Below are 27,228 nucleotides of genomic sequence, written 5' to 3' on the forward strand. Positions count from 1 at the left end.
TTTCTAGCTTCAAATGAGAATTGCAAACGACAATCCAGGTTTTATTTTTGTTGTGGCTGATGAATGACACAAGGGAGGCTGTGGAGGCTGGAGTGTGTTTTCAGCCCTCACACTTCGCTTTCTTGCAAGCTGGGAGAGAATCATCATCTCCTTCTGATGGCCGAGGTTTCTTCACGGTGGAGATAATTCCAAAAGCAGTTTTTCTGGTTTCTGTAAAACAAACAAGGAAACCATAGTGCCTGAAATTAGGATATAATTTATAAAGACATGGTTTAACAAACATCATACTGGCTTACACTCTAGTAAGTGATAAAACCAAAGTGAACTGCTATGGGTGCCAATGCCAACACCACTCACTGTCAATATAGTTTTTCTTGATATACACAGATAGCACACATATTAGTACCCTGTAATTCACTCCTAATGGAAGTGGGACAACCAGAACTCGAACCAGCACTGTCATATGGGATACTGGCATTGCAAGCAGCTGTGCAGGTCACAGCATCAGCCCCTGCAGCAACCTATTGTGACACTTACAATTCATCTGGGTGTAAGCTCTACTGAAACTTCATTTTTCCAAAGTTTTGGCATACCACATACTTTTAGTTTAATTTTTATCATAAAATTCTAGTGGATTCTAGTAGTGGAATTCAGGTGAAGAGGTACAGATACGTAAGTAAAACATAGATAAAAAAGATATACAGCCTGAGGTGTAGGGGGAGCTCCAATTGAAAAGGAAAAAAAGTTGTTAAAAGGCCGCTGAGTTTGCCACACTTCCGCATCCCAGTGACTCAGCGTTTCCAACAACCCAAGATGGACCCCGGGGGAGGTACCTAGCCTGACAGGAGACTTCTGTAGTCGTGAACAGTGTGTGTCCTTGGCTGTGATAGGCCCTTGAGGGCGTGCCCTGCCTTACCTTTCAGCTGGTTCCCTTGTGGCCTGGACAGCTCCTTTTCTGTGTCTATAAAAGCTCTTCCCCTCCCCTGGGCCTTGACTGATCTCCCAGCTCTGGTGTGGTTCCTTCCTCATCATCCCGCTCGGCCTCTGAGCTCCCCAGGCTGGCCCTGAGGAGCTCTATCGGACCTGCTGCCCCGTGACAAGCAGCACTGGGGTGGGAGTTTAGCCTACTGGATAGGACGTCTATGTCCCATATTGCTAATACAGCTCCTGGGAGGCAGCAGTGTTGGCTCAAGTAATTAGGTTCCTGCCATCTACATGGGAGACCTGGTTTGTGTTCCCAGCTCCAGGCAATGGCTCAGGTCCAACCCTGGCCACTGCGGGCATTTGAAAAGTGAACCAATGCGTGGGAGGTACCTCTATCTGTCTCTATGTCTCTGCCCCTCAAGTAAATAAATAAATAACTCCTAAAAACGTACAGTCTGTACATATTTGATCATGTAAAGAAAAATAAGAAACATCCTGAGTTGTAATAAATGCAAAAGTTAGTCTTAGTTTTGTTCACCAGATTTTGAAAAACACAATTGCTTTTCCTGTTTTCCTAATAAATGACAACATATATTTTTAACATATTGGTGTCCTAAAACAGTGACTTTCAACAGGGAAGGCATGCCTTCTGGAGAAGAGAAAGGAGAAAAGAGACAGGAAGCCTGTCAAAATGTGGGCAGGGGAACACACACATATAGCTTGAGAGAATATGTTTAATATTTATTTCTTTAATATAATCTATATTCATTTCGTAAGCTACAGAAAGTAAAGAAGTGAGGGTGAGAAAGCATTGATGGATATAAGTAAAACAAGGTAAGAAAAACTGACCCTTAAAGGAAGTCCAGAAGGTAGGATGATAAAAGTAGATATGGCTCAACTGTTTGACAAAATGACGGGCTACCAGGAGCAGTCAGTGTTTACTGGAAAAATCTGCTCACCTCCATGGAGAAGTGCTGCTCGGCAGTTGGTGGACACAGCAGCCTTGGCAGTATTTTCAGTGAGCCCAAACAGCAACCCTCTGTGGGGCCATTAAAGAGTTTAACCCAGAGTTAGTCAAGTTCACAGGACGAACACAAACCTAACGGAAACTGCCAGCTCACCTGAGGGAGACTCATCAGTTCTAGAACAGTTCCTAGCCCTACTGGGAAGAGGTGGCTAATTTAACTCTAAGCTTTTATCACACAGAGTCCCTCATTTCCCTTTCTGTCTCGGGCTTAATCTGAAAAACAGAAGGATGAAGCTCTTTACAAACTGACATGTTTCTGAAGCTATTAATTCACAAATTTACATGAAAAGGTTGAGAAAAATATTGTGATAAAATATAATCACTTCAAATTCCAAGTTTTCTAAGAGAAAATTCCGACAATTTCTCAGAAAAGGATACAAGTTTGCCACGTCGTATGGTCCTCTTATTTCTAAAGGCTAAAAAATAAAATGAAGAAAAAAACAGATGAGAGGTTATTTATGACATGTCAGTGACTTAATTTGAGTAAATTAATAGATACTTAAATATCCAAAAACAAGGACATCAACTACATAAATTTAAGTTCTTATAATTTTGATGGGTTTATAAGTTTTTGAAATTATAAACCTTACAAAGCATTTTATAACACCATAAAGGAAAACTAATTCTATAAAGACAATGCCCAAAATGAATGGGGTAAGTTCTACTCTTCAACAATTACAATGAGCAAATGTACAGTTAAAATAGAAAATACCCAATTCATTACATCACTATTTGAATTCCTCCCTAGAAGTTAGCAATGTTTTCTAACTTAAAAAACCAAAACAAGGAGCTTCATGCTAGACTTACCCTTTCAGCAGCACTGGATATAATTACATTCTGCAAAATAAGAGTGTTTACTATTAATTTTAGATGAATGTAAAAGAAACCGGACAAGTCTTCTGAAATGAATAACGAGTAACTAGGAATCACACTTTAACATTTAAGGCTCAAATACCAACTTCTTTAAAAGATAAATGATTAAAGTGAAATACCAAATGCCAACTTGTTTTAAAAATAAAGTCAAATGATAAAGGCAGCCTATAACAGAAAAACACAATAAGCTTTCCAAACAAATCTTGATGAAGATGAATTAAGTTTAAAAACTAGTCAAAATGGTTAATCACTTTAAATCAACTCACTGATGACAAACAACTGTTATCTAGACTATTCCTTTCATAGTAAACTGAAGATTCCTTATTAAAAGAAAGGCATTCAACACGTGTCCCTCCACCCCTCCCTACATTATTCTTTCCCTGATATTTTTTCCCTCTAATTCTTAGAGCTCATTGAAGTGGAAGAATTTGTTTCTGTACTTTCAGAGCTCCCTACTTTAAGAAAAAAGTCATCAGTTTGCCAATTCTAGTGAATTATTAACAAACTGGCAGATATGAAAAATGTCCTAAAAGCACAGAACCATACCTTTCCTCTGCAGATCTGCATCAAATTGAGCGCATTGGAAATTGTGTACCTTCTTACTGTGGAGTCCTTGATAGCAGGGCTATAAACAAGCTCGAAGCTTAGGTCTCGGTCAATTGCCTTCACAGGAAAAAAAAGAAAATAAACTGTCATGGATAAACAAACACTGTCCCACTTACTTTGCACTCACTTCCCCGCTCATCTCCCTCCTCACCTTCTGTATGTCAAAGTACAGCTGTACACAAAGGCAGATTTGCACCCAAATGCCACCATTCACGAATAAAACAGATCTGAGGCACTATTTGATCAACAGAGTTTTCTTACCTGTGGGGAATCTTACTTTATTTAACAGGAATTAGCTAAGGAGAGCTAAGATCCTGTAGGGCGGCAAAGGAACTACTACTCCTTGAACTACCTAAAGCTAGGGTAGGAAATGCCCGCCTGTGAGCAAAATCATTTGGCCTGAACATGCCAAGGCAACTGCAAGTAGGACTCAAAATTTAATACATCTATAGCAGGCTACTTTTTAAGTTGATAATTTTATATGACCAGTAATTTTTAAAAAGTATTTATTTGCAAGTCAGAGTGATACAGAAAGGGGGAGAGATACAGAATCTTCCATCCACTGGCTCATTCCCCAAAAGGTAGCAACGGCCAGGACTGGGCCAGATTGGAGCCAGGAGCTTCTTCCATGTATCCCACATGGGCACTGGGCCCAAACACTTGGGCCATCTGCTGCTGCTTTTCCCAGGCACATTAGAAAGGAGCTGGATTGGAAGTGGAGCACCCAGGACTCAAACTAGCACCCAAATGGGATGCCAGCACTGCAGACAGTGGCTATACCCACTACACCACAGTGCTGGCCCCTTTAATATGTTCTTTTTATTTTAATTTTATTTATTTATTTTTAAAGATTTATTTATTTATTTGAAAGATAGAAGAGAAGGTGAGGCAGAGAAAGAGTTCTTTTATCTACTGATTCACTCCCCAGATGACCACAAAGGCTGGAGCTCGCCATCCAAAGCCAGGGACCAGGAGCTTATTCCAGGTCTCTCACATGGATGCAGGGACCCAAGGACTTGGGCCATCTTGTACTGCTTTCCCAGGCCATAGCAGAGAGCTGGATAGGAAGTGGAGCAGCTGGGACCCGAACTGGTGCCCATATGGGATGCCGGCAGTACAGGGCTTTAACCTGCTGTGCCACAGTACTGGCCCTGCATTTTTTTTTTTTTTAAGAATTACTTATTTGAAAGACAGAATTACAGAGAGACGTAGAGCCAGAGAGAGAGTGAGGTTTTCTGTTCTGCTGGTTCTTTCCCCAAATGACTGCAATGGCCAGAGCTGACCTGATTTGAAGCCAGAAGTCAGGAGCTTCTTCCAGGTCTCCCACATGGGTGCAGGGCCCAAGGAGTTGGGCCACACTCTACTGCTTTCCCAGGGCATAGCAGAGAGCTGGATCGGAAGAGGAGTAGCCGGGACCCGAACCGGAGCCCATAGGGGATGCCGGTGCTGCAGGCTGGGGCTTTAACCTGCTGTGCCACAGCGCTGGCCTCTTAATGTGTTAATGTGTAGGGATCTACAGGTAAGAAAGCCTGGAAGTAGTGGACGTGATATTTAAACTGACCAATACCCTATTCAGCTTCCCTGATAAATGACTCGAAACCACCATCTAGTCACAACAGGTAGGCTTTAAGCTCATGAAGTTCAAAAAGTGAGACAGTTCCTTCCTTCTAAAAGCTTATAATTAAGTGGAGGAGACCATTGAACGACGGCAGACAAACAACCAACTTCAACTATGATACGTGCTGGCAAGAAGTTTGGGAATAAGTGAGGGAGTAATTTTGGGGATACTAAGAAATTATAGTTAAACAGCAGAGGGAAGGGCAATTTCAGAGACAGAGAGCGTTTGGAAAGGCTTAGGAGCTGCAGCATGGTAGCCACACAGGGAAGATCAAAGGCTGGAGAATAATCAGGGAGAGCAGAGGTGGGAGCTGAGAAGAGAAAGGAAGCGCCAGCTGGGCAAGCCTTTATGCTGACAGGGAGGGCTTCTAACAGCAAGAGGAAACATCTGAAGGATCATTGGCACACAGGTGATAATCAGACTTGCAACTTGCAGAGCCACTCAGGTTGCTGGGGTCCTTTGAATATTCAAAGCAAGGATGGCAAGCACAGCTTAGATAGGATGGCTGTCTCTGCCAGGCAAATGGGTTTCTAGTGCCCAGAGGACAAGTTGGGACAGATGCAACTAGCAGCTGCTGGAGGTTTACTACTAAGTGTGAAGCCTGTCTTCTTCTAGGGCAGTGCACTATGATTTAATTCAAGTGCACCTTGCTGGACCACTCCATGAGAACGTTCTCTTCCTGAATAGACTTCCTTTCTTCCACTGCCCTGCTGCCATCCTCCCTTTTCTTAACGTTTTCCTGGCTTTAAGGTTTCTAGATTTTATCTTACATTTTCCTACATATCGCTACTAGTTCAGTTGGAATTTATATTTTCCACATTGCAAACTTCCCCTCTCCTTTTTTGACAACTTTTTCCCAGCTCTAATTCTGCATCTTGGGTTGATTATTTCTGAGAATGACATCTGTTAATTTCTTTGTGTTACACGTAAACATACAACACATTCTCTGCTCAGCTTGTACACTTCTGGAGAGCTGGTATCACATAACTGCCTTTTACACAAAAGTGTGTAATCTATTTATATTTGGGGTAACAAATGTTAGCTTATGAAAAGGAGGACATGTGACAATGCTGCTCATGATGGATTATCCATCATAAAAGGAGTCAGGATTCACTTGGCTATGAACTTGATCTGCCCAAACAAAGAAAAGCATTACCTTTATCCACATTAGTATTTCCTTAGCCATTAGTTTTACCAACACTATTTAGAAGCCAAAGACAGTGGCATATTTCTTGCTCTCATCCTTCTAGATGCTAATCTAAAAACACAAGGCAGTAGGATGGAGAGGAGGAAATAAAAGATGAGACAGCTGGATGACCAGATTTCCAAATACTGACTGATTCTGAATTTCTAGACCCTTGGGGGGACCAGATCAAAAATGCAAACTCATTTTAGTGGGAAGGTAAGAAAACAAAGGACATAATTCTCCGCTTCATTACTTTTAATAAAAAATTCCTCATTCTGATGTTGATACATCAAGTTATGTTGATCATCAAGTTCACTTGGAAAAGGCTAAGAAAACTCCTGAGAAAAAGAAATTACAGATAATGTGCTATTGAAGGCTGTTAATATTCTAACATCATATTTTAAATTTTTAGATAGATAAAATATAGACTCATGACCTGGGCTCCTCCTTCTAGGACCACTTTAACACACATTGCCTTAAGCTCATCAAATGATTGCTTATAACAGCCTCTTGATAAAGAATGACAGAGCCTGCCTTACTGGCTTTTGTTTGTATATCTGACCAAATGTTCTGAAACAGGTGGATCATTAGATTTCTTTACTAATGGGAAATAATATTTATAAAGATGCTACCAAGGGCAGATATGTGACACTTGAATCAAGAGACATAGGCAAAAAAATTGCAAGTACTAAGCAAAGCTTTAGAGAACAAAGAGAAGGAAATGGGAAGTTGATTATAAGACAACACTAATTCTCTGTTAATTTCATAAAAATTGGTTCTTTATTGAATTCAAGAGGATGACACCTTTTTGGTGTATGAATCTTTAAGATAGGTAATATGTTCACATGATTCACAAACCAAAGCAACAAAAGAAAACAATAAATCTTATATCTCTGCCCCCATCTGCCCTTTTCTCATTTCCTCAATCACTTTTTTTTTTTTTTTTTTTTTGGACAGGCAGAGTGGACAGTGAGAGAGAGAGACAGAGAGAAAGGTCTTCCTTTGCCGTTGGTTCACCCTCCAATGGCCGCCGCACCGCGCTGATCCGATGGCAGGAGCCAGGAGCCAGGAGCCAGGTGCTTTTCCTGGTCTCCCATGGGGTGCAGGGCCCAAGCACCTGGGCCATCCTCCACTGCACTCCCTGGCCACAGCAGAGGGCTGGCCTGGAAGAGGGGCAACCGGGACAGAATCCAGCGCCCTGACCTGGACTAGAACCCGGTGTGCCGGCGCTGCTAGGCAGAGGATTAGCCTAGTGAGCCACGGCACCGGCCTTCCTCAATCACTTTTATTAATTTCTTGTGCTTTCTTCCAGTGTTTCATCATATAATAGAAGAAAGAAAAAAGTCACTGTGCATCTAATTAGCTAAGATGAGGTCATCCTGGACTAGGTTAGGCCTATTCCAGAATGAATGGTGTCCTTATCCGAAGATGCTACACGAAGACACAGAGACACCCAGGAAAAACACATTATAAAAACAAAGACAAACTGGAATTATGAAGCTGTAAGCAATAATCACAAAGAGTGCTGGCAAATCACTAAAAGCTAGGAAGAGTCAAGGAAGGAAGCCCCTACAGGTTTCAGAAGAACCATGACCCTGCCGACACCTCGATTTCAGACTTCTAGCAACAGAACTGGGGACAATCAACTTTAGCTAGTTTAAGCCAATCCAGGGAACCAACACACTAGGATAGGGTGTAAATGTACTTGAACAGTTATTTTGAAATTACTCCACAGGGCTTGCCAAATTTACAGTGACACAGCAAAGAGAATGCCAGCTTTCTAATTGCCTTACAATACTGGGCAACTCCAAAGAGATGGGCAATTTTTTTTTTTTAATAGTAGATGAATAGTTAGCTTTATATAGACACCTAGTGTTTTTCTTTCTTTTTTTTTTCTTCATTTTATTTGAAAGGCAGAGAGACAGATAAAGAGACATTGCCCATTGGTTGGTTCACTTCCTAAATGTCTGCAACAGCCAGGGCCAGGTCAAGCTGAAACCAGGAGACAAAGACTCAATCTGGGACTCCCATGAAGGTAGCAAGACTCAACTATTTCAGCCATATCATCTGCTGCTTCCCAGGGTGCATATTAGCAGGAAGCTGGACTGGAAGCAGAGTTGGGGCTCCAACCAGGTACTCTGATATAGGAGATGTGGGATGTTGGTATCTAAAGCAACATCTTAACCACTGCACCAAATGCCTGTCCTTCAGATAGGTGATTTTAATGTGATTTTACTAGAAATATAAGCACTTTTCATATGTGTAAGGATCATCTGTATTTTCTTTTGTGTGAAATGTCTTTTTTTTTTATTTGACAGGCAGAGTTAGACAATGAGAGAGAGAGACAGAGAGAAAGGTCTTCCTTCCGTTGGTTCACCCCCCAAATGGCCGCCGCAGCCGGCATGCAGCGCCGATCCTAAGCCAGGAGCCAGGTACTTCCTCCTGGTCTCCCATGTGGGTGCAGGGGCTCAAGCACTTGAGCCATCCTCCACTGCACTCCAGGGCCATAGCAGAGAGCTGGCCTGGAAGAGGGGCAACCGGGACTAGAACCTGGCGCCCATATGGGATGCCGGCACCACAAGTGGAGGATTAACCACAGCGCCGGCCCCGTGAAATGTCTTTTTAACATAATTAATTCTTTTCTTGGCATTGCTCATCCTCCTGTTCACCCAGGAATTCTTTGAACATTGGGGATTAGCCTTTTTTCTGTAACGTGAATGAAAATGTTTCCACCAGTTTGTTATTTGTCTATTAATTTTGTTTTTGTTTTGGTTTTCCACACAGAAATTTCTGATAATGGCAAATATCCTGGTGCTGATACAATCACTGGATTGACAAAATACTTAGTTCATGATATGTATGCTGAAAATTAAAGGTTACGGAGCACTCACACCCAGGTCAAGTACATATTTGTATGGCATGATTCCTACAACCAACGTGCTGCTTTGGACATTATTTACTAGACATTTGTCAGTGGGGACTAACTGGACCTTGGAAGTATTAAGGGAAAATATGAGTGTAAAACAATCACTGAAAATAACTCTCAATAAACTTGCAATCATTGTTGAAGGGAAATAAAAGTGAAAAGATCAGAGGCAAAGATACATACTTTCTTGAGATGATCCTTAATAACTGAATTCATAAAATTATGTTTTAAAATATGAAATTATTCTGTACTTAACAGAGATCAGCTATAAAGTAACCTCAAATAGCATTTCCAAAGAGGAAATGATAGTGGAATCCAAGCCTGAGTACACATCACCAGCCAATGCTCAGACACACATCTAACTGTGAGCCACACACTACCTGAGACTCAGTTCCACTATTTGCATGCGGAGGTAAGTAACACCTACTCCAACCCAAAGTTACGGCATCACAGCAGGCATGAACATACATGAACCATAAAGTGCCAAATAATTAGAAATGACTGGACCGTCCAAGAACAGGAGCTGAATCTAAGTTTTGAGACCCAGCTATTAGCTGGGTCTACAAGTTGATACAGCTGAGATTCCCATATAAACTACATGAAACTCCAAGAGGGTTTACAGGAGATTTTGGAAGGAATTGCATGATTTAAAGTACTGTGCCCTGAGTATGTGGTGAGATGACAAATGGGTTGAGTGTTGTAAATTACACAAATGGAGTATTCTGGTCCGCTCCAGCTACTGGGCCTTACATAATTCCAGCCTTCTAAGCTGATATATCTCAGTGGCTTCTGGCCTATGGGCAAAAAGACTGGTGAATCATTTATTTTAATAATCCTGCCTTCACCACAATAAAGGAAAAGGGCATAAAACCTAATCAAATCAAGATGTGGGCTGTATTCTTGCATGCCCAATTAAGGTATCCTTATGAAGCCAACCTATCAACTTCTCATGGCCAAAGACAAATTCACCCTTAACATGCAAGGACCAGTGAAGACTGAGCTGTGACATGTTGTTCTGCACTTTCACTGAGATTATGGGGGTACTTCAAAGAGTTTGTGAAAAAAGTAAGCATGGAACTCAAAATTGTTTGTACCAAAATAAAGTTCTCTTTTCATTCATTTTCCCATAACTGTTTTGAAGTACCCCTGTATATTTTCACACTTTAGTGTAGACACACAGCTCCATATCCAGATTAGGTATTATATTATTAATAATACACATATAGCTATAAACAACTATTATGTATATTGAACAACAAGCTGGATAGATTCAAGTTTCCAGCTTTCTTCTAAATGAAAAACAAGTGAATGAATTCACAAGGACTTTTTTGATTTTTGTCCAATCCACACCACAGCCTATTTCAATATTAGATGAAGACTAAAAATAGTCATGTGCAGCCCTTCCTTCCCCTTTACCATTTAGTTTTGATTAAATAACATATGTAAAATGTTCACACCAGATTCTTTTTCAAAAGCCCACACTGTGTTACATATTGCATATCTGTCTCACTTGTCAAATTAAGTCAAAAATATCCATCAAACAGCAGCTTCCCTGAATTTCCAGATGGTGTGGGGGATGGGATGTCCTAGTGGTGCAGCCTTGAGAGCCCACTCTGGGTGAACTGTAGCATTTTTTCATGTATTTAAGGATGTTTGTACAATCCACTGCACAGGCTCCCTGCCCAGTGCTGACAACCACTTAACGACTAGCAACAAGTACAATTAGATGAGGTTCCCCAGATAAGCTAGACATATACTCATTCAATCAAAAAATTTTAGGGAGGACTCATTATAGGCAAGATACCGGGGTCATGACATAGTTGGTGCTTTCTCTAGAAGCTCATATTCTGACTTGAACAGTAAACATGTTCACAAGAAACCCAAATAAAGCCCTTACCAAAAACCCCCTGGGAATCTTACCATTGTAATGGGACATGAGGAATTAAGTGCTGTGCATAGCTGTCCGTTCCTGGACTTGGAATTAGCATCACATGTTACTATCTCTTCCAAACAAGGACAGGGTTATTGGGTGTGGACTTATTCAGGCAAAGCTGTCTAGACACAGACCTTCCTAGTTCATTAAAGTGAAGAAAGAGTTGGTAAGTTGAATGGCAATCTATAGAATGGCTGCACTGCCTGTTTCTGGGGGTGTTATTTACATGGTACCTGTGTTGGCACTTGAGGCTGGTAAAAAGCCCTGGCCAACTTCTAAAGACAATAGAGTGGTTCTATCTCTGGAGAGGAACAATGTATAAGACTGTCATAAATTTGGTACTGTATTAATTTGTGGCTTGTATCATAGGTCCTTGGGCACTCCAGAGATCTTCCTTGACAGTTAATTGACCAGAACTGTCTCAATCCCGTGTGCAAGGAGCTGAATGATTTCTTGGTAGCCTTCATTTCCACACACTTGATAAATGAGTTGTTGAACAATACGGATCTCTAATTCTCAAATGTGAGGATTCAGGGGCTTTCTATTGTTTACTTGTTTACTTAGAAGTCTGGCAACAACAAGGGGAACCTACGATTTGAGTATACCGAATATTGCTATTTGTTCAGTAGCACTCTCAGTATCTACCAGAAAAGTTTTCTTATAGTTTTCCCTTTAAATATGTGACTATAAATTTTTGGTACTTTTCAAGTATGGCTTTAGTAGCACATTCATATTGAATTCAATTTTTATGCACCAAATATATCTGTTTCTCTCTTCATTGTCTCCCCTGAATTCTCAACCCCTTTGTAGCGAAGATGAACAGAAATTTAGGAAGTTATGATTCCATGTAAACAAAGGACAGGGGAGTTACCCACTTCAAAAAATTCTTTCACAAATCTCATTTTCCAATTACGATAGGAATGAGTATGTAATCTGAACCATGCTTGTTAAACCTTTTTCTCTTAGATAGTAGTTTTTGAATGGGAGACTAAGTAAATCATTTTGGAAGCCACTATTCTGAAACATCCTAACGCTTGTTAGGATCAGCTGGCAATGCAAATAGTTAACAGCTGTACTGACCTCACAGCTACCAAAACAGTTCCTGGTGGGAAATACTACCACCTTCATAATGTACACGGAAGGCTTCAAGACTTAGAACAAGGTGTGACAGATGGAAGATGAAAGGTACAAGGAAACAAGAGAGAAAGCTATGCAGAAGGGTAATGAGAAAAACGCACTAGCAGAGGGAGAAACAAGTACCCCTGACACCTGGTCACCCTGTTAAAGCTCTGACTGCTGTGTGAACCAGCATGCTTCAAATCAGATTTTAATTATGCATAGACCATGCCTAGATGATGACATGCCTTGCCACCTCCTGTCGCTCCTTAGTTTGCGGATGCTACAGAGTTATACTTTTTAAATTCCTTTCCTACCTTCTTTGCTCAATTCTCTTAATGCCCAATGTACAGGCTACAGTACCCATCATTATAAGGTACCTCTTAAGAAATACCCTTCAGGGCCGCCGCCGGCAGTGTCAGCATCCCATGTGGGCACCAGTTTGAGTCCCGGCTGCTCCACTTCTGATCCAGCTCTCTGCTATGGCCTGGGAAGGCAGTGGAAGATGGCCCCAAGTCCTTGGGCCCCTGTACCCATGTGGGAGACCCGGAAGAAGCTCCTGGCTCCTGGCTTTGGATCACACAGCCCCATCCGTTGCAGCCAACTGGGCAGTGAACCAGAGGGTGGAAGATCTCTCTCTCTCTCTCTCTCTCTCTCTCTGTGTAACTTGTTCAAATAAATAAATAAATCTTTATGAAAAAAAAGAAATACCCTTTACAAGGGTAGGCATTCGGCCCAGCAGTTAAGACACCAGCTGGGACTATATACACCTGGCACTGGAGTGCCTGGCTGAGTCCTGGCTCCACTCCTGATTCCAGCTTCTTGCTAATGTACTTCCTGGGAGGCAGCAGTGATGGCTGAAATAGCTGAGTCCCTGCCACACATGTGGGAGACCTGGATTGGGATGCCAGCTCCCAGCTTTGGCCTAGCCCAACCTTAGCCACTACGGGCATTCAGAGTGAACCAGTAGATGGGAGCTGTCTGTCTCTGTCTGTTGCTCAAAATTAAATAACTAATAAAAAAAGAAATGCCTTGCACAAATGTTCTAAGGTCCTTCAAAAACAAATGGATAATTTATTGGCTGTTTCTTAGTTTAAGCTTTCTCCCTTAGTCAGCTTATAAAAATAAAATTCTCTTCTAAAACTATCCCCCATCACCCAGCTTTTGCTTTTGTTGTTTGTTTTCTTTCCAGCTTTTGCTTTTCTAAGAACACTGCTTTCTGCTCCTCTTCCAATTTGCTCATGCAAGTCTCTACAGATTTATTCTCCATAAAATGGAAAGCCCACACTTACCACACTAATAGGGGGTCTTCTGAAGTAAAATGGCAGTTTCTCCGTCACAGTTACACAGACTAAATCCACATCTAACTGTGTGCAAGCCACCTGCCAAAAAGAAAAACAGGTGAGGCCAAAAGGAAAATCAGCACAAGACTGATGGACTCGAACACGATCTAGAGAAACACAACAGGCGTGGTTCCCCATTAGGCGGTGCTGTGCTGAAATACACCCGAGCCTTTACAGAGTCAGCCGGCAGCGTCCCTTCAGGTGTGGCTTGCACAGCTTAACTGCAATCCAGGTGAAGCAGACTGATGTGTCCACAACCTTCTCAAAAGACCGGGCATGGAGGCTTTCTTACTCCCAAGATCGTCTGCATAGCGAGGCTCAGTTTCAGTTACGGGCTTTCAGGTGGTTCCAGAAAGAAGAAACTGTTCTGAAATCCAAGGAAGCAAGAAGCCAAAAGGAATACACGCAAGATCCATTTGTTCCACAAACTACTGAGCATCTTTGTGCCAAGAAGAGCCACACGCCTCTGGCTCCTATCAGTCTACTGAAGGGCTGAGAGACACTGCATGGCACTGATGGCATCCTGTGCAAATTCCAACAGAAATAGTCCAAACAAAAAGTGCAAGCACAGCAGCTGCAAACCACACAATATATGTTGTTTGTTTCAACCCATAATTTCCCTTTCCTTTGCTCTAATTTTTGCTTTTACTCATTGATCAATAATCGGAATTTACTTCTAAAAGACATTTACCCGGTACTGTGGCATAACATGTAAAGCTGCCACCTGCAGTGCTGGCATCCCATATGGGTGCCGGTTCGAGATCCGGCTGCTCCACTTCCGATGCTGCTCTCTGCTATGGCCTGGGAAAGCAACAGAAGATGGCCCAAGTCTTTGGGCCCTTTCACCCACATGGGCGACCCAAAGAAAGCTCCTGGCTCCTGGCTTCAGATCAGCACAGTTCCAGCTGTTGCACCCATTTGGGGAGTGAATAAGCAGATGGAAGACCTCCCTCTCTGTCTGTCTCTCTCTTTCTCTGCCTCTCTGTAACTCAGACCTTCAATAAATAAATCTTCTGAAAAATAAATAAAATACATTTGAAACTGCTTTAAAAAATCACATATAGGGGCCAGCACTGTGGCATAGTGGGCTAAGCCTCTGTCTGCAGTGTCAGCATCCCATATGGATGCTGGTTCATGTCCTGGCTGCTCCTCTCCTGATCCAGCTCTCTGCTTATGGCCTGGGAAGGCAGAGGAAGATGGCCCAAGTGCTCGGGCCCCTGCGCCCATGTGGGAAGCTCCTCGCTCCTGGCTTCAGAACAGCCATTTGGGGAGTAAACCAGCAGATGGAAGATCTTCCTCTCTGTCTCTCCCTCTCTCTGTAACTCAACCTCTCAAATAAACAAATAAATCTTTTTAAAAAATCACATATAAAATCAGGATAAAAGGAAAGCTACGGAAGTAAAAATAAAATAAAGGTGGTGAAAGGTTACTGGCATAGAGTGCAAATCAGAACATGTTGCTAGAAGATGCATATCTAGTCCTGATTTTGCCATTATTTGACTTATAGTGATAAAAAGAATTGACTGTTTTAAATTGTATTAAAAATCACCCTGGGGCTGGCACTGTGGCACAGCGGGTTAACGCCCTGGCCTGAAGCGCCAGCATCCCATATGGGCACCAGGTTGAGTCCCGGCTGCTCCACTTCCGATCCAGCTCTCTGCTATGGCCTGGGAAGGCAGTGGAAGATGGCCCAAGTCCTTGGGCCCCTGCACCTGTGTGGGAGACCTGGAAGAAGCTCCTGGCTCCTGGTTTAAGATGGGTGCAACTCCAGCCATTGTGGCCAACTGGGGAGTGAACCAGCAGATGGAAGACCTCTCTCTCTCTTTCTCTGCCTCTCCTTTCTCTGTGTAACTCTGACTTTCAAATAAATAAATAAAACTTAAAAAAAAAAATCACCCTTACTGACCACGCTGTTGAGTAGAGGTCTGATGAACAAAACTGAGTTGCCAGGGCAGCTAAATAAAGCCTACAGGATCAGTGCTGACCTTAAGCATTTCTGCGATACCACATCTTGTTTCTTCCAAATCCCTGTCACTCCTGCTCCCATCCTAGGGCTTTAGGAAGCACACAGCGATCGAAGCTGGCTGCCTTAAGACAGTCACAGTAACTTAGTAAGCCAGTGAAGCAATGTTGCTTTGGCAGAAATACCTGGCTCAAACAGAATCTGCACCATCCCAACCACTATTGCTGTCCAACTCATGAAAGAATCATTGAAAATTTGCTAAGAATGGATGAAGAAAAGCTCTAAATAGTAGCTATAACAAATTCTGCTTCTGTTAGTCATTTTTAAACTATCAGAATAGAAAAGATCAAAAAGTTCAGTAATACACTGCTGACATGGGATGAATAAATCAGATCTTAAGGGTTTTTAAACTAGGTCTTGGAATGGACCCTAGCAATAGCTAGCAAAAATCTAAACGGACACATCAGCATATAAATATTATTCTACGGCTATAAACCCTACAAAGGTTCAAGGGCATTAGTACAAGGACAACCATTATGATACCAATCCCAAAAGACTAGACATAATCAAACATTCTCCACTTTCAGTTAAACAAATCTCTAAGTGATACTATGGAATAATCTCAAAGATATACTGTAAGGCCCAAGAGCGTGGTGTTAGAAAGGAAAGAGGCAGGGAGAGTGGAAAATGAAGGAAAGAGGGACTACGTAAATACTATTTCTTAAAGCTACACAAAAACTGCTGGCAGTGGGTGCCCACGGAGAGAAGGGAGGGGGAGTTTTGGGCAGGAGGAAGGTCTATTTTTCAATGCCTACCCCTACTTCCATGAATATGTTATTTTTTCAACAACAAAAAAGGAGCTGATTAATTTTTAGAGGCCTAGGAAACATTCTCCATAGAATAAAGGTAAATTATGTTGCATAAGTAATACATTATTCCTCCCTTCCCCTCTCCTCACAATAGTAGCCAATTAAACAATGGATCTCTGCTGGTTCAAGTACATGCATTATAATAAACTTTTAGTTACAAAGGTCAGGTCCATTGGGCTTCCTCTGACATTTCAAACTTAAAAAAAAAGTCCCAAACCAAAATCTGCTGTTATTTAGCTTTTTATTAACCCACATGTTCAACTGATACATTTAGATAACCACAAAATAGGAGTTAATGTTCACACTATAATGAAATACTTTCTCAATCATTAAAAATCAAATTATATCCAATAGTTTTGGAGTGAAGATGCTCATAATGATTCTCCCCGGCAACTGACAGGGTGTATATGAGTTTACATCAATTGTCATTAACGGATTTTTTTCTTTTGAGGAGGGGCTGTCAGACCTCTATGACAATATATATTCCCATGAAGAAACACACTAATTTTGCCTTTATGGAATAAAGGAAACATGAAGGTAAGGGGTTCACAGTTGCTCTCCTGCTCCCGACATCCCTCTCTTGGATGTCAGGTTAACACATCTCTGTATTTTATGTTACATATCGTGTCGGGGAGAGTCAAGCTTACCAAAGGCACAGAGATATGCCTGTGGCCGGTGCCTCTCACCCTCAGGTGTACACCAAACTCTCCTAAAGAGGGATTAAAAATGGGATCACCAGGCCCTGTCTCCAATAATTCATTCAGTAAACAGGGCAGAACAATCTGCATTTTAACAAATGCTCCAGGTAATGTGGAAGCCATGGGGCTGGATCACCCCTCAGAAACACTGCCTTGAGAGATACTCCCTTCCCCAGGACACTTCACAGCAGTGCCCTGCAAAGGGGAGGCCCTGGTTCCTGGAGCAGGAAGGAAACGCAACTTCTACCTCCACTTAGTTTTTAATTCTCTTGAAATTTCTGTTCGGTTTTGTATGTGTATATCATTTTATACAGCACACTGGTATAATGGTACATACAAATTAGTTTATAAGAAAAGCATGGGGAAGCAGGCTCAAACTGTTTTTATCTGATAAGGCAAGCAAAGGAGTTTGAAGACTACTGGGCTAAATAACCTGGATGCTGCTCATTTTGTGTGCTGCTTTAGATCCTAAACAGAAATACCTGGCCCAGAAGTTCCTGAAGTGTATACGCATTTTTCTCTCTCTGCCATATTCCACAGCTACCTCCACCCCAAGGAGCCTGGCCACCGTGAAGCCCTCTCACCACCTTTAATCTGTACCTCATCCCCCGGGGTAGCTATGGGGAGAAAGGGTTTCCTACCTATGAGACATTTTCCAGGTACTGTGAGGAGAAACCAGTGTGTTATTTCCCATGGAAGCGATGCTGATATTGAACATGGCTAGATTTTTATACTACTAACTACTAATGTGTGTGTGTCCACTCTTATGACCTCCTTGGAGACCTAGGTAGTCTTAGAACACCTAACCTGGGGACAGCGCTGTGGCGTAGCAGGTAAAGCCACTGCCTGCAGTGTTGGCATCCCATGTAGGCGCTGGTTTGAGTCCCAGCTCCACCACTTCTGATCCAGCTCTCTGCTATGGCCTGGGAAGGCAGTAGAAGATGGCCCAAGTCCTTGGGCCCCTGCACCCATGTGGGAGACCCGGAGGAAACTCCTGGCTCCTGGCTTAGGATTGGCACAGCTCCAGCCGTTACGGCCAATTGGGGAGTGAACCATCGGATGGAAGACCTCTCCCTCTCTGCCTCTCCTTCTCTTTGTGTAACTCTGACTTTCAAATAAATAAAAAATTCAAAAAAAAAAAAAAAAAAAAAAGGAATAGCTATCTAACCTACTGGGAGGCCTGGGAGTTCTAGATAATCAAGCTACCAACAACAAAATAATGTACAGAATGCAACCTGTTAAGCAACAAACTGCTTGAATGTGATCTAAAATCAAACTATGATACACTCACAGAAGCTTTATAATTAAAAGAAAGATATCTTTAATAATTGATTATCTATAAAAATAGGGAGTGCTCTAATTTCATCTGAATCCTAAAGAATGGATAAAATTTAGACAGAAGAGGAAGATATTCCAATTTTTAAAAATGTGCTTTCATGGAATTTTCCTTAAATATTTATTTTATTTATTTGAAAGGCTGAGTTACAAAGAGAGGTAGAGACACAGAGAAAGGTCTTCCAACTGCTGGTTCACTCTGCTAATGGCCGCAATGATCAGGGCTGGGCCAGGCTGAAGTCTGGAGCCAGGAGCTTCTTCCAGGTCTCCCATGTGGGCACAGGGGCCCAAGCACTTGGGCCATCCTTTGCTGCTGTCCCAGGTGCATTAGCAGGGAGCTGGATTGGAAGTCAGGATTCGAACCAACACCTATACAGGATGCTGGCACTGCAGGCCAGGGCTATAACCTGCTGTGCTACAGCACCAGTCCCTCATGTAACTTTTTGAACATATCAATAAAGTCAATTCCAAATAAATACTTCTGAATTATTTATAGCTTTCTTCCTTCTAAAATGCTTTTGATTGCTATACCCACCATCATCAAGCAGGTGTTGAGCAAATTCAAACTTACAGTCTTTGAAAAACAAGTAATAAAAATGAATATGATAAAACTGCTATATGAAATCAGAATTATAACCAGAATAATTAAAATTAAAAAATCCTCTCTCTACTATCTATTTACTGAGAGATCTGTAGCTAATCATTTTAGCACAAGTCTCAGTCTTCTCCTCTGTAAAGCACAGGACTGCTGTGCAGATGAAAGGAATTAAATACGTGAAAGTGTTTGGAAGGGTATTTAAATGTACGCCTTCTACCCAAAATGTTAGTTAAGTGTTTTCTCATTCTAATTACCAGTAAAGGACTAAGGAAATGTAAGTTTTATGATCTTCAAATTATCAAGAAATCAAATGTACAACAGAAAACTTGCCACATCAATCAACTTAGAGTCCATCTTTGTGACTGGGGTGTTACTATATAATAGCAAAAATAAGTTGCTGTGGTTTGACAATGTCCATGGTCTTTCTCATACTGAATACCAATAGTTTCAGCCCTGAATCACTCGCAAGTTTCTGTGGAATTTGAAAAAACAGAACCAATCATGGTTCATACCTCCAACTGAAACAAAATTCAAGAGAATTGCTATACTTGAGCATTTTTTAAAGGATAACACCCAAAAAATGGGGAGCTCAGGCATTCAAGGATGACATATGGTGATTCCCTTCATTAATATAAATAATTAAGACTTGCCAGTCTGCCATGATCAGCCTCCTTAGTCAACAGCTCCATCTACTGGACAAACTGATGAAAAAAATTCCTTACAATTTTGGAACAGATTTTGCTTAAAAAAGAACGCGGCTCAACAGGCTAATCCTCCGCCTAGCGGCGCCGGCACACCGGGTTCTAGTCCCGGTCAGGGTGCCAGATTCTGTCCCGGTTGCCCCTCTTCCAGGCCAGCTCTCTGCTGTGGCCCGGGAGTGCAGTGGAGGATGGCCCAAGTGCTCAGGCCCTGCACCCCATGGGAGACCAGGAGAAGCACCTGGCTCCTGCCATCGGATCAGCGGGGTGCGCCGGCCGCAGCGCGCCAGCCGCGGCGGCCATTGGAGGGTGAACCAACGGCAAAAGACCTTTCTCTCTGTCTCTCTCTCTCACTGTCCACTCTGCCTGTCAAAAAAAAAAAAAAAAAAAAAAAAAAAAAAAAAAAAAAAAGAACGGATGTAAAATTAAAGCATCTAAGACCAACATTTTTTTCCTGCACAAGCCTTGTGACAGGTGGATTCTTTTTTGAATCTAAAGATAACTTTCAGAACTTTCTACAAAAGTAGTTTTATCTCAATTTTATATAAAAAAATATGCTCCTGAAAAATTGTAGTCTGACTCACTCTTTACCGCTTTAAAGTCATCATTTAAAATTTCGGGGTGTTCTGTCTCCAGTTTACAAAGTGAACACATATGCTAAGTCCTTCCCTTCTTGCAAAGGCACTGCAGTAGCCATTTCAAAAGTGCAGAGGAACACAATTCATCAGGATTTCAGAACAGGGAGGGGAGCGTAGCAGCAGATGATAATTTGAGCAGTTTCTGGAAGACTGAGGGCTGCCATGCTCGGGCTAACACAGGCACCACGTCTCAGAGCATGCAGAGGGGGAAGGTGAAACAGGTGGGAGCCTCAAGCTGCAGAAGGTATTCGCCTCTTCCGTCCATCACAGGCAGCAGTGAGGAAGTAAAAGCAGAAACTGAGGTGATTTTAGAGAAAGAGCAACACTCACCTAAGAGAACATTCAAATGTATGAAGCAAATACAGCAACAGAAAACTTAATGGGCTCTTTCAAAACCAGCCCATTGTGTGCCTAGCAGGATAACAAAACTAAACAAAATAAAAACACACACTATTTAAATATACTGGGAAATCTGACACTCCAAAGATAAATGAAAAATCCTCTAAGTTTCTCGATGGGGAGGAACAGTCCCTTAGAAAGGCATTACCAGACTTTTTAAGTAAAATAATAAACACTATTTTCTTTATCTGTTAACTTACGTGAAAAAGTTTTTCTGTTTTTGGGAAAACAGCAACGATATCATACAGTCGAACCCTTGAAGAAGTTGCTCTCTAGTAAGAGAAAAAGCATGTTAGGGTGTGCAGTAGCAAAAAATACACACAGAGACTTCTACGGACCCAGCTACACTTACAGTTCAGACTTCTACGGACCCAGCTATACTTACAGTTCAGTCATCTAACACTTCTCAAGTGCTGCTGACCTTTCTGCTTTGCTTTGTATGTTGGCAGAATAGACGTTCCAAGCACGAGGATTTAATACCAACATCCGACCCACCAATCCTCCTCCTTCTCCCTCCCACCATTTGTTATGATCAAGTGCATGTACCAAAGCCCGGCTCCCTCAAACTACTGAAGGAGCTTGACTGTTCCCCTATTTATTTTGAAAGTCAGAGATACAGAGAGAAAAGAGAGACAGAGAGAGATTTTCCATCCTCTGGTTCACTTCCCAGATGGCTGCAGTGGCCAGCACCAGGCCAGGCCAAAGAGCTTCATCTTGGTCTCTCAGGATTACGGCAGGAGCTCAAACATTTGGGCCACCTTCTGCTGCTTTTTCCAGGCCATCAGCAGGAGGCTGGATCGGAAGTAGAGCAGCTGGGAGAGGAATCAGCGCCCAAATGGGATGCTGGCGTCATAGGCAGCAGCTTTACCTACCGCACCACAATGCCAGTCCTGGAGCCTGACATTTGCCACTTGCTGTGTGCTAGGCACTGGGGACATAACATCAATAAGCCTTATGATTAACCTCAATGGAAGTCACCATTTTTGGGGAGGGGGCAGAGACAAAAATTTACATGACTAAGTATGATGTGTTGTATGCAACATACATGTTTAAATGGATTGCAGTTAAGTTCACAAGAATACTGTTAAGTATGAATCTTTGTCAAAAAGCTAGTGGAAAATGGGATCAAAAGGTAAGTTTATTTTGATGTAGAAAAAAGTTGAAATTCATGCATAACTTTCCCAGAATACTCACTCTTCATGAACTTTGGGAAGAATTCTCCAAATGCATGAATTTCAAATTTTTTTTGAATTAAAAGAAGACTTTTAATTCCATTTTCCATGAATCTTTTGAAGTAATCTTGCATAAATTAAAATGCTAGATGTGCAAGAAAACACTTCAAAGTCCTAGTACAGGACATAAACACATCACTTAAAGAGTTATTGTTTAAAAAAAGAAAATCTCCTTAATAGGTCTTGTGGGAGAGCAGACTAAGCCATTGCTTGGGACATCTGAATCCCATATCAGAGCAACAATTCCAGTCTCAACTACTCTGCTTCCGGTCCAGCTCTCTGCTAATGCACTTGGGAAGCAGTTGATGGCGCACGTATTTGAGTCCCTGCCACCTAACTGGGAGACACAGATTCCTGGCTTGCAGCTTCAACTTGGCCCAGTCCTGGCTTTTGTGGTTATTTGGGGAATGAAGCAACATATGGAAGCTCTCTCTCTCCCACTCTGTCACTCTTCTTTCCAAATAAATAAGTAAACATTTACAAAATAAAAACAATAAAGAGGGGTCTGGCATTGTGGTGTAACAGGTATAGCTGCCACCTGCAAAGCTAGCATCCCATATGGGTGCTGATTTCTGTCCTGGCTGCTCCACTTCCAATCCAGCTCCCTGCTAATGCGCCTGGGAAAGCAGCGGAGGATGGCCCAAGTGCTTGGGCCCTTGCACCCGCGTGGGACACACGGATGAAGTTCCTAGCTTCCTTGCCCTGCTCAATTCAACTTGAGAAGAGGACCAAAAAAGAGGCCACCAAGATGGTCAGGATATAAACAGTAAATCAAAGTCTTCACAACCTATCAAAACAGAGTTCCATTTATGTCCCGCGGGGCCTAGAGAAACAGAATACAGCCAGGCAACTGCAGGCAACACTAGTAAATTTGGTGTTCCACAATTTCTTTAGTAATGCTAATTGCAATTATGGAGGCCAGTCTTTCCTTGATTACTCCTGTTCTATGGCGGAGGTGCCCATTCTAGCCAAAGATACAACAGAGAACCTTCTCATGGATTTTACTTTCTCAAGCCCTGTGTCCAGCACACAGCAGGCACACTCAAATCACTCCCAGTTAAGAAAAGAAATCTGGTGGGACCAGTGTCGTGGTGCAGCAAGTTAGGCCCCCTGCCTGAGACACCAGCATCCCATAGGCCGCCTGTTCAAGTCCTGGCTGCTCTACTTCTGATTCAGCTCCACGCTAATGCACTGGGAAGGCAGCAAAAGCTGGCCCAAGTCCTTGGACCCCTGCCATGCAATGTGGGACACTAGACAGAGTTCCTGGCTCCTGCCTTTATTGCAGTCATTCTCTCTCGTTGCGGCCACATTTTTATCTTTCCCTCCCCAACTCTGCCTTTCAAACAAATTAAAAAAAAAAAAAGGGAAAAGAAATCTCTCTATATGGCAGGTTTTTGTATACCACTCTGTGTGTTCCCTTCTCCTGGTGGGGTCAAATTTCTCGAGCAGTGTCAGTAGCACACTTCCTCACATCTCTTTCAGATCTGTAGACGTGGTTTTTGCTTTGGCAGCGAAGGCTTCCCAGTCAATAATGCAATTCTTTCTCTGCTGGCCCTCCTTCCCCACCCCTGCGCGGCCACTGAAAGGTACTGATGCTGCTGCCCTCTTCTTAGCCCTGTTCTGTGTTCACGTTCCTCTCCGTCCTTCCACTTCCAGGGCAGGCCCTCCTCAGTCTCCAATCCCAGCCCAGCCTTTATGTCACCATGCTGGGGAAGCTCCCCCCACCCCTTCCCACCTTGTACTTCAGCCAGGAAGTCTCCATTACTCTCTGTAGGTGACCACACACTTCTGTGGGCCACACCTTTACTTCTAACCACCAAGAACAGCCACAGGAACCCATCACGGCCCAGATCTGCTTTTGTCTCGCCTCAGGCAATGGTGTTATCTACCCACCTGGGGGCTTAGGCCACCCAGAGTAATCATCCTAAAACCAGTCAATTCCCAAATCCTGTCAAGCCTCCCTTCTGGAGGCCTCTCAAATTCCATCGCTTATCCCTTTCTAATGCATTCTCTGTAAGAGAAACCTCTTAATTTTACTCCCTAGGTTAAACCCTTAAAGGCTTCCTGGAATCTTCTCCCAGGCCTACCGCCCTAAAGCAGCTGGAGAGGCTGAGCCCTGCTGGTCTCGGTTCTCCTCCCAGAACACAAACTGCCTTCTTCAGCTTCAGGACCCTCGGTGAGCCATCCTGTCTCTGGGAATGCTCTTCCTTCTACTTAACACTGACCCTTGGGCCTCAGTTTGAACACCAGTTTACTTAGGTTACAGACTCCCAGAACACCCTCTATGTATCATCTCCTTTTAAAATATTCTTCATATTTTAAATTATTTGTTCAATGCTTGTCTTCCCAATTAAGCTTTGTAAGTTTATTACAGAAAAACTCCCAGCACCAACTTTATGTCTGGTTAACATGAATTCAAGGAATACCAGCTGCCAAGGAATTAACTGTGGCATTACTATATATGTGCTCTGGGTAGAATATACATATGCTCTTCTATATGAAATCTGAACACAAGAACAGGCAGGTACCCTGGATCAGAAGGATACAGGAAATCTAGGGCTGCGGAGAGATGAAATGCCACATAGCTCAGGAACAGCCACAGGAACCCATCACGGCCCAGATCTGCTTTTGTCTCGCCTCAGGCAATGGTGTTATCAATCAATCAATACTACTTACATGGTCAGAAGGAGAGAGGAAAAATAACTTACCAAAACATTACAGTGAGATGGGTCTGAGACAACAATCGTGACTCTTGTTAAAATTTTAATTGGTCTTGATTTTCCCTATAAACAAAAACATGCTATCAAAAAACTATGAACGATAACTGATTTTTTACTTTACTGATGTAAAGTACTCATTAAAACATACTAGTCATAAGGGATAGAGAAAATTAGTAAGATGTTATCTTTACTCTCTAGGAATTTATAATGCAACCAAAGGAAAAAACATGTACACATGTTAAGCTACACAGTGAGGTTATTCAAAAGTTGTAGGGCTTCGGGAAAGAAGAAATCAAACAAGTACTGAATCCACAGTTGGAATGTCTCATGGAACAGTTGAGCGTTGGTGGAAAGGTAACAGAAGCGTGGAGAGGAAGGCATGGTTCAGGCCAGAGAACGGCACACAGACTGGGTATGCCTGAACTCACTATTACACTTCCTAAAGAAAAAACACCAACCTGCACAATCGGCAATGTTGTGAAGAGTTCAGAAACAGCTATTGGCTTTTCAATTTCCTACAAGAAAAGATAAGTGGTTACCCAAGACTGTACATGTTAACAACACAAGACATCATGGAATACTTACAAGGAGTTTTTCTTTGGGAAAAAATAATCAAACAAACAAACAAACAGATGGTAAAGAAAAAGAGCCAGAGAACAGAGAAGCAGCTGAGAAATCTATGCACAGGAGGGAAAAAAAACTGATTTTTTTAGACTGAAATAATCTATAAGATACAATTGTCGGCCTAAAGAAAAAATTTATGTTGTAGAGGGAAATTGGTTAATGAGTCCATGACAATAAAATAAAGAAGAGTCAATCTTGTGATTATAGTTCAAGTCAATACCAGTGCACTTTTGAAACACATAAGAAATATGTTCACATGAACACATGACAATTCCAACATATTAACTTCAGAAATATAATTTTACCTGTTTCTTTTCCTTAAAGTCAACAACATGATTGATGGCAACAACTGAATAGCCGACTGGAAAGAAAATGGAATATTCTTGTTATGAAACGAGGCAATCTCTCCTTGTACCCACAGACCCATGCTGACTCTAGACCTCAAGACCAGAAGGCAGGTTAGCACCGTGGTTACGGCTGCAAACTCCGGTGTGAGACTGTCTACTTGCAAATCCAAGCATTATCCTGAACAAGTTAATGTTAAATCCCAGGTTCTTCATCTGCCACATGGTGATTACAGGACCACTAACTCCTACGCCCGTCATGGGAATTAGACAGCTCCTGGCCTATGGACAGCCACTCTGAGTTACTATCAACAAGGCCTTTAGCTGCGCTTTTCCTGTCCACCCATCAGACTCTTTCACGTCCCTTTGTCCATTCTCATCCTGCCGACCTTCCTGCTCTCCACTGCCACCTTTTTCTCACTTGGCTCTCTGCCTGCTTCCTGCAGAGACCCCTCACCCAGGCAGTGAGGATTCCCTCGCACCACTGCCCACCCCAACACACGAGGAACTCTTTGGGAGCAGGGGCTCGCTTTATGAGTATGCGTGGATTTCAAGTTTTTTGCGCCTCAATACATTTTTTTATTCCACTTTCCATGAAGTATCCTCATACCATTCTCATCAGAGAGCAAGCTCCGTTCTGGACGTTTGGGCTACCTACCTGACTCCCACCTAGAGGAGGCAACGCTTATTACACCCTGGAAAGTTTACCTCAGAGGAACCATCAAAGATACATGTGCTAATTGGCCGGGCTCGTCCTATCTACCCTCCCTGCCGCCTGAGGAGGAATGCCTTGGGAGGCAATGCTAACAATGGCTGCGCGGAAAAGACGGTCCTGGCCCTACGATACTTCGTAAGGGGCCACGAAGAAATGGCACCATTCACCTTGGCAAGGAGTGGTTGTTTCTAGCACCAGTCATCAGCGCTCACAGGAGCTGAGAACGGTCCCCGGAGGAACAGATCCAACCGCACGCACCTCTACCCTTTAACCTCGCCAGTCCCACACTCGAAGAAAACTGAAGCCACGACGAACCTCAGTCATTGCACAGGTCTCGTCTCTTAGGGCTTCCCTTCCATTGAAAAGTTGAGTAGCGTCCCGCCCTTCGGGTCACGCCGGCCCCCGCCCACCATGTCCTCCGCCCCTACCCTCTAAAGAACACTGCCCCAGCTCCCCCTCTCCCACCTTCTCCCTCTTCTCTGAGCCTCGACAGCACTCCCTGTCCGGACCCTCGTTTCCCGCCTTTGTTCAGCCACTGTGAAGGGTCAGGAAGGGCTGAGCGTAAAAGACTCTACACTTGGAGCCCGGCCTCCCTGCCTTCTGCCATCCATCAGCCGCGAGGCAAATCTTCAGGAACATCCTAGAAACTCCAGAGGGGCAACTCACGGTGAGCAGCGGTCTCCACCAGCCCGCGGAGAGACTTCAGGTCCGAACCCGCTCGCAGGTCCAAGTCCGCAAACACCGCCATGCTGCAGTCCCACGAAACCCCACACGCACACTCCTCTGCGCAGCCGCCGAGCCCGCCCCCCTGGGGCATGCTGGGAGTTGTAGTTTACGTGTGCC

The 27,228-nt window shown here is 42.9% G+C and overlaps 1 protein-coding gene across 4 annotated transcripts; it reads right to left on the reverse strand.

Annotated features, from left to right (window-relative positions):
• Positions 1–20: 20 nt before the first annotated feature.
• On the reverse strand, positions 21–27,146 carry RPP30 (ribonuclease P/MRP subunit p30). Of its 4 annotated transcripts, none has more exons than XR_011382373.2 (11): positions 27,052–27,146; positions 25,632–25,687; positions 25,161–25,217; positions 24,691–24,765; positions 20,951–21,022; positions 13,502–13,591; positions 3,371–3,487; positions 2,759–2,788; positions 2,330–2,367; positions 1,774–1,963; positions 21–210 (listed from the first exon to the last, which is right to left on the reverse strand). XR_011382373.2 is itself a non-coding variant. In XM_002718504.6 (11 exons), exons 1-11 carry the CDS (start codon positions 27,131–27,133, stop codon positions 101–103), a joined length of 807 nt encoding a protein of 268 aa, XP_002718550.6. In that variant the 5' UTR covers positions 27,134–27,146; the 3' UTR covers positions 21–100. The 4 variants fall into 4 exon arrangements, 3 of the variants coding, with proteins under 3 accessions (XP_002718550.6, XP_089170911.1, XP_089170912.1); XM_002718504.6 differs by having other exon boundaries at positions 1,884–1,963; XM_089314785.1 differs by lacking the exon at positions 13,502–13,591 and having other exon boundaries at positions 1,884–1,963.
• Positions 27,147–27,228: the final 82 nt, after the last annotated feature.

The sequence above is a fragment of the Oryctolagus cuniculus genome, chromosome 15, assembly GCF_051225735.1.
Source record: "Oryctolagus cuniculus isolate XC-2025 breed Fujian yellow rabbit chromosome 15, ASM5122573v1, whole genome shotgun sequence".
NCBI lineage: Eukaryota > Metazoa > Chordata > Mammalia > Lagomorpha > Leporidae > Oryctolagus > Oryctolagus cuniculus.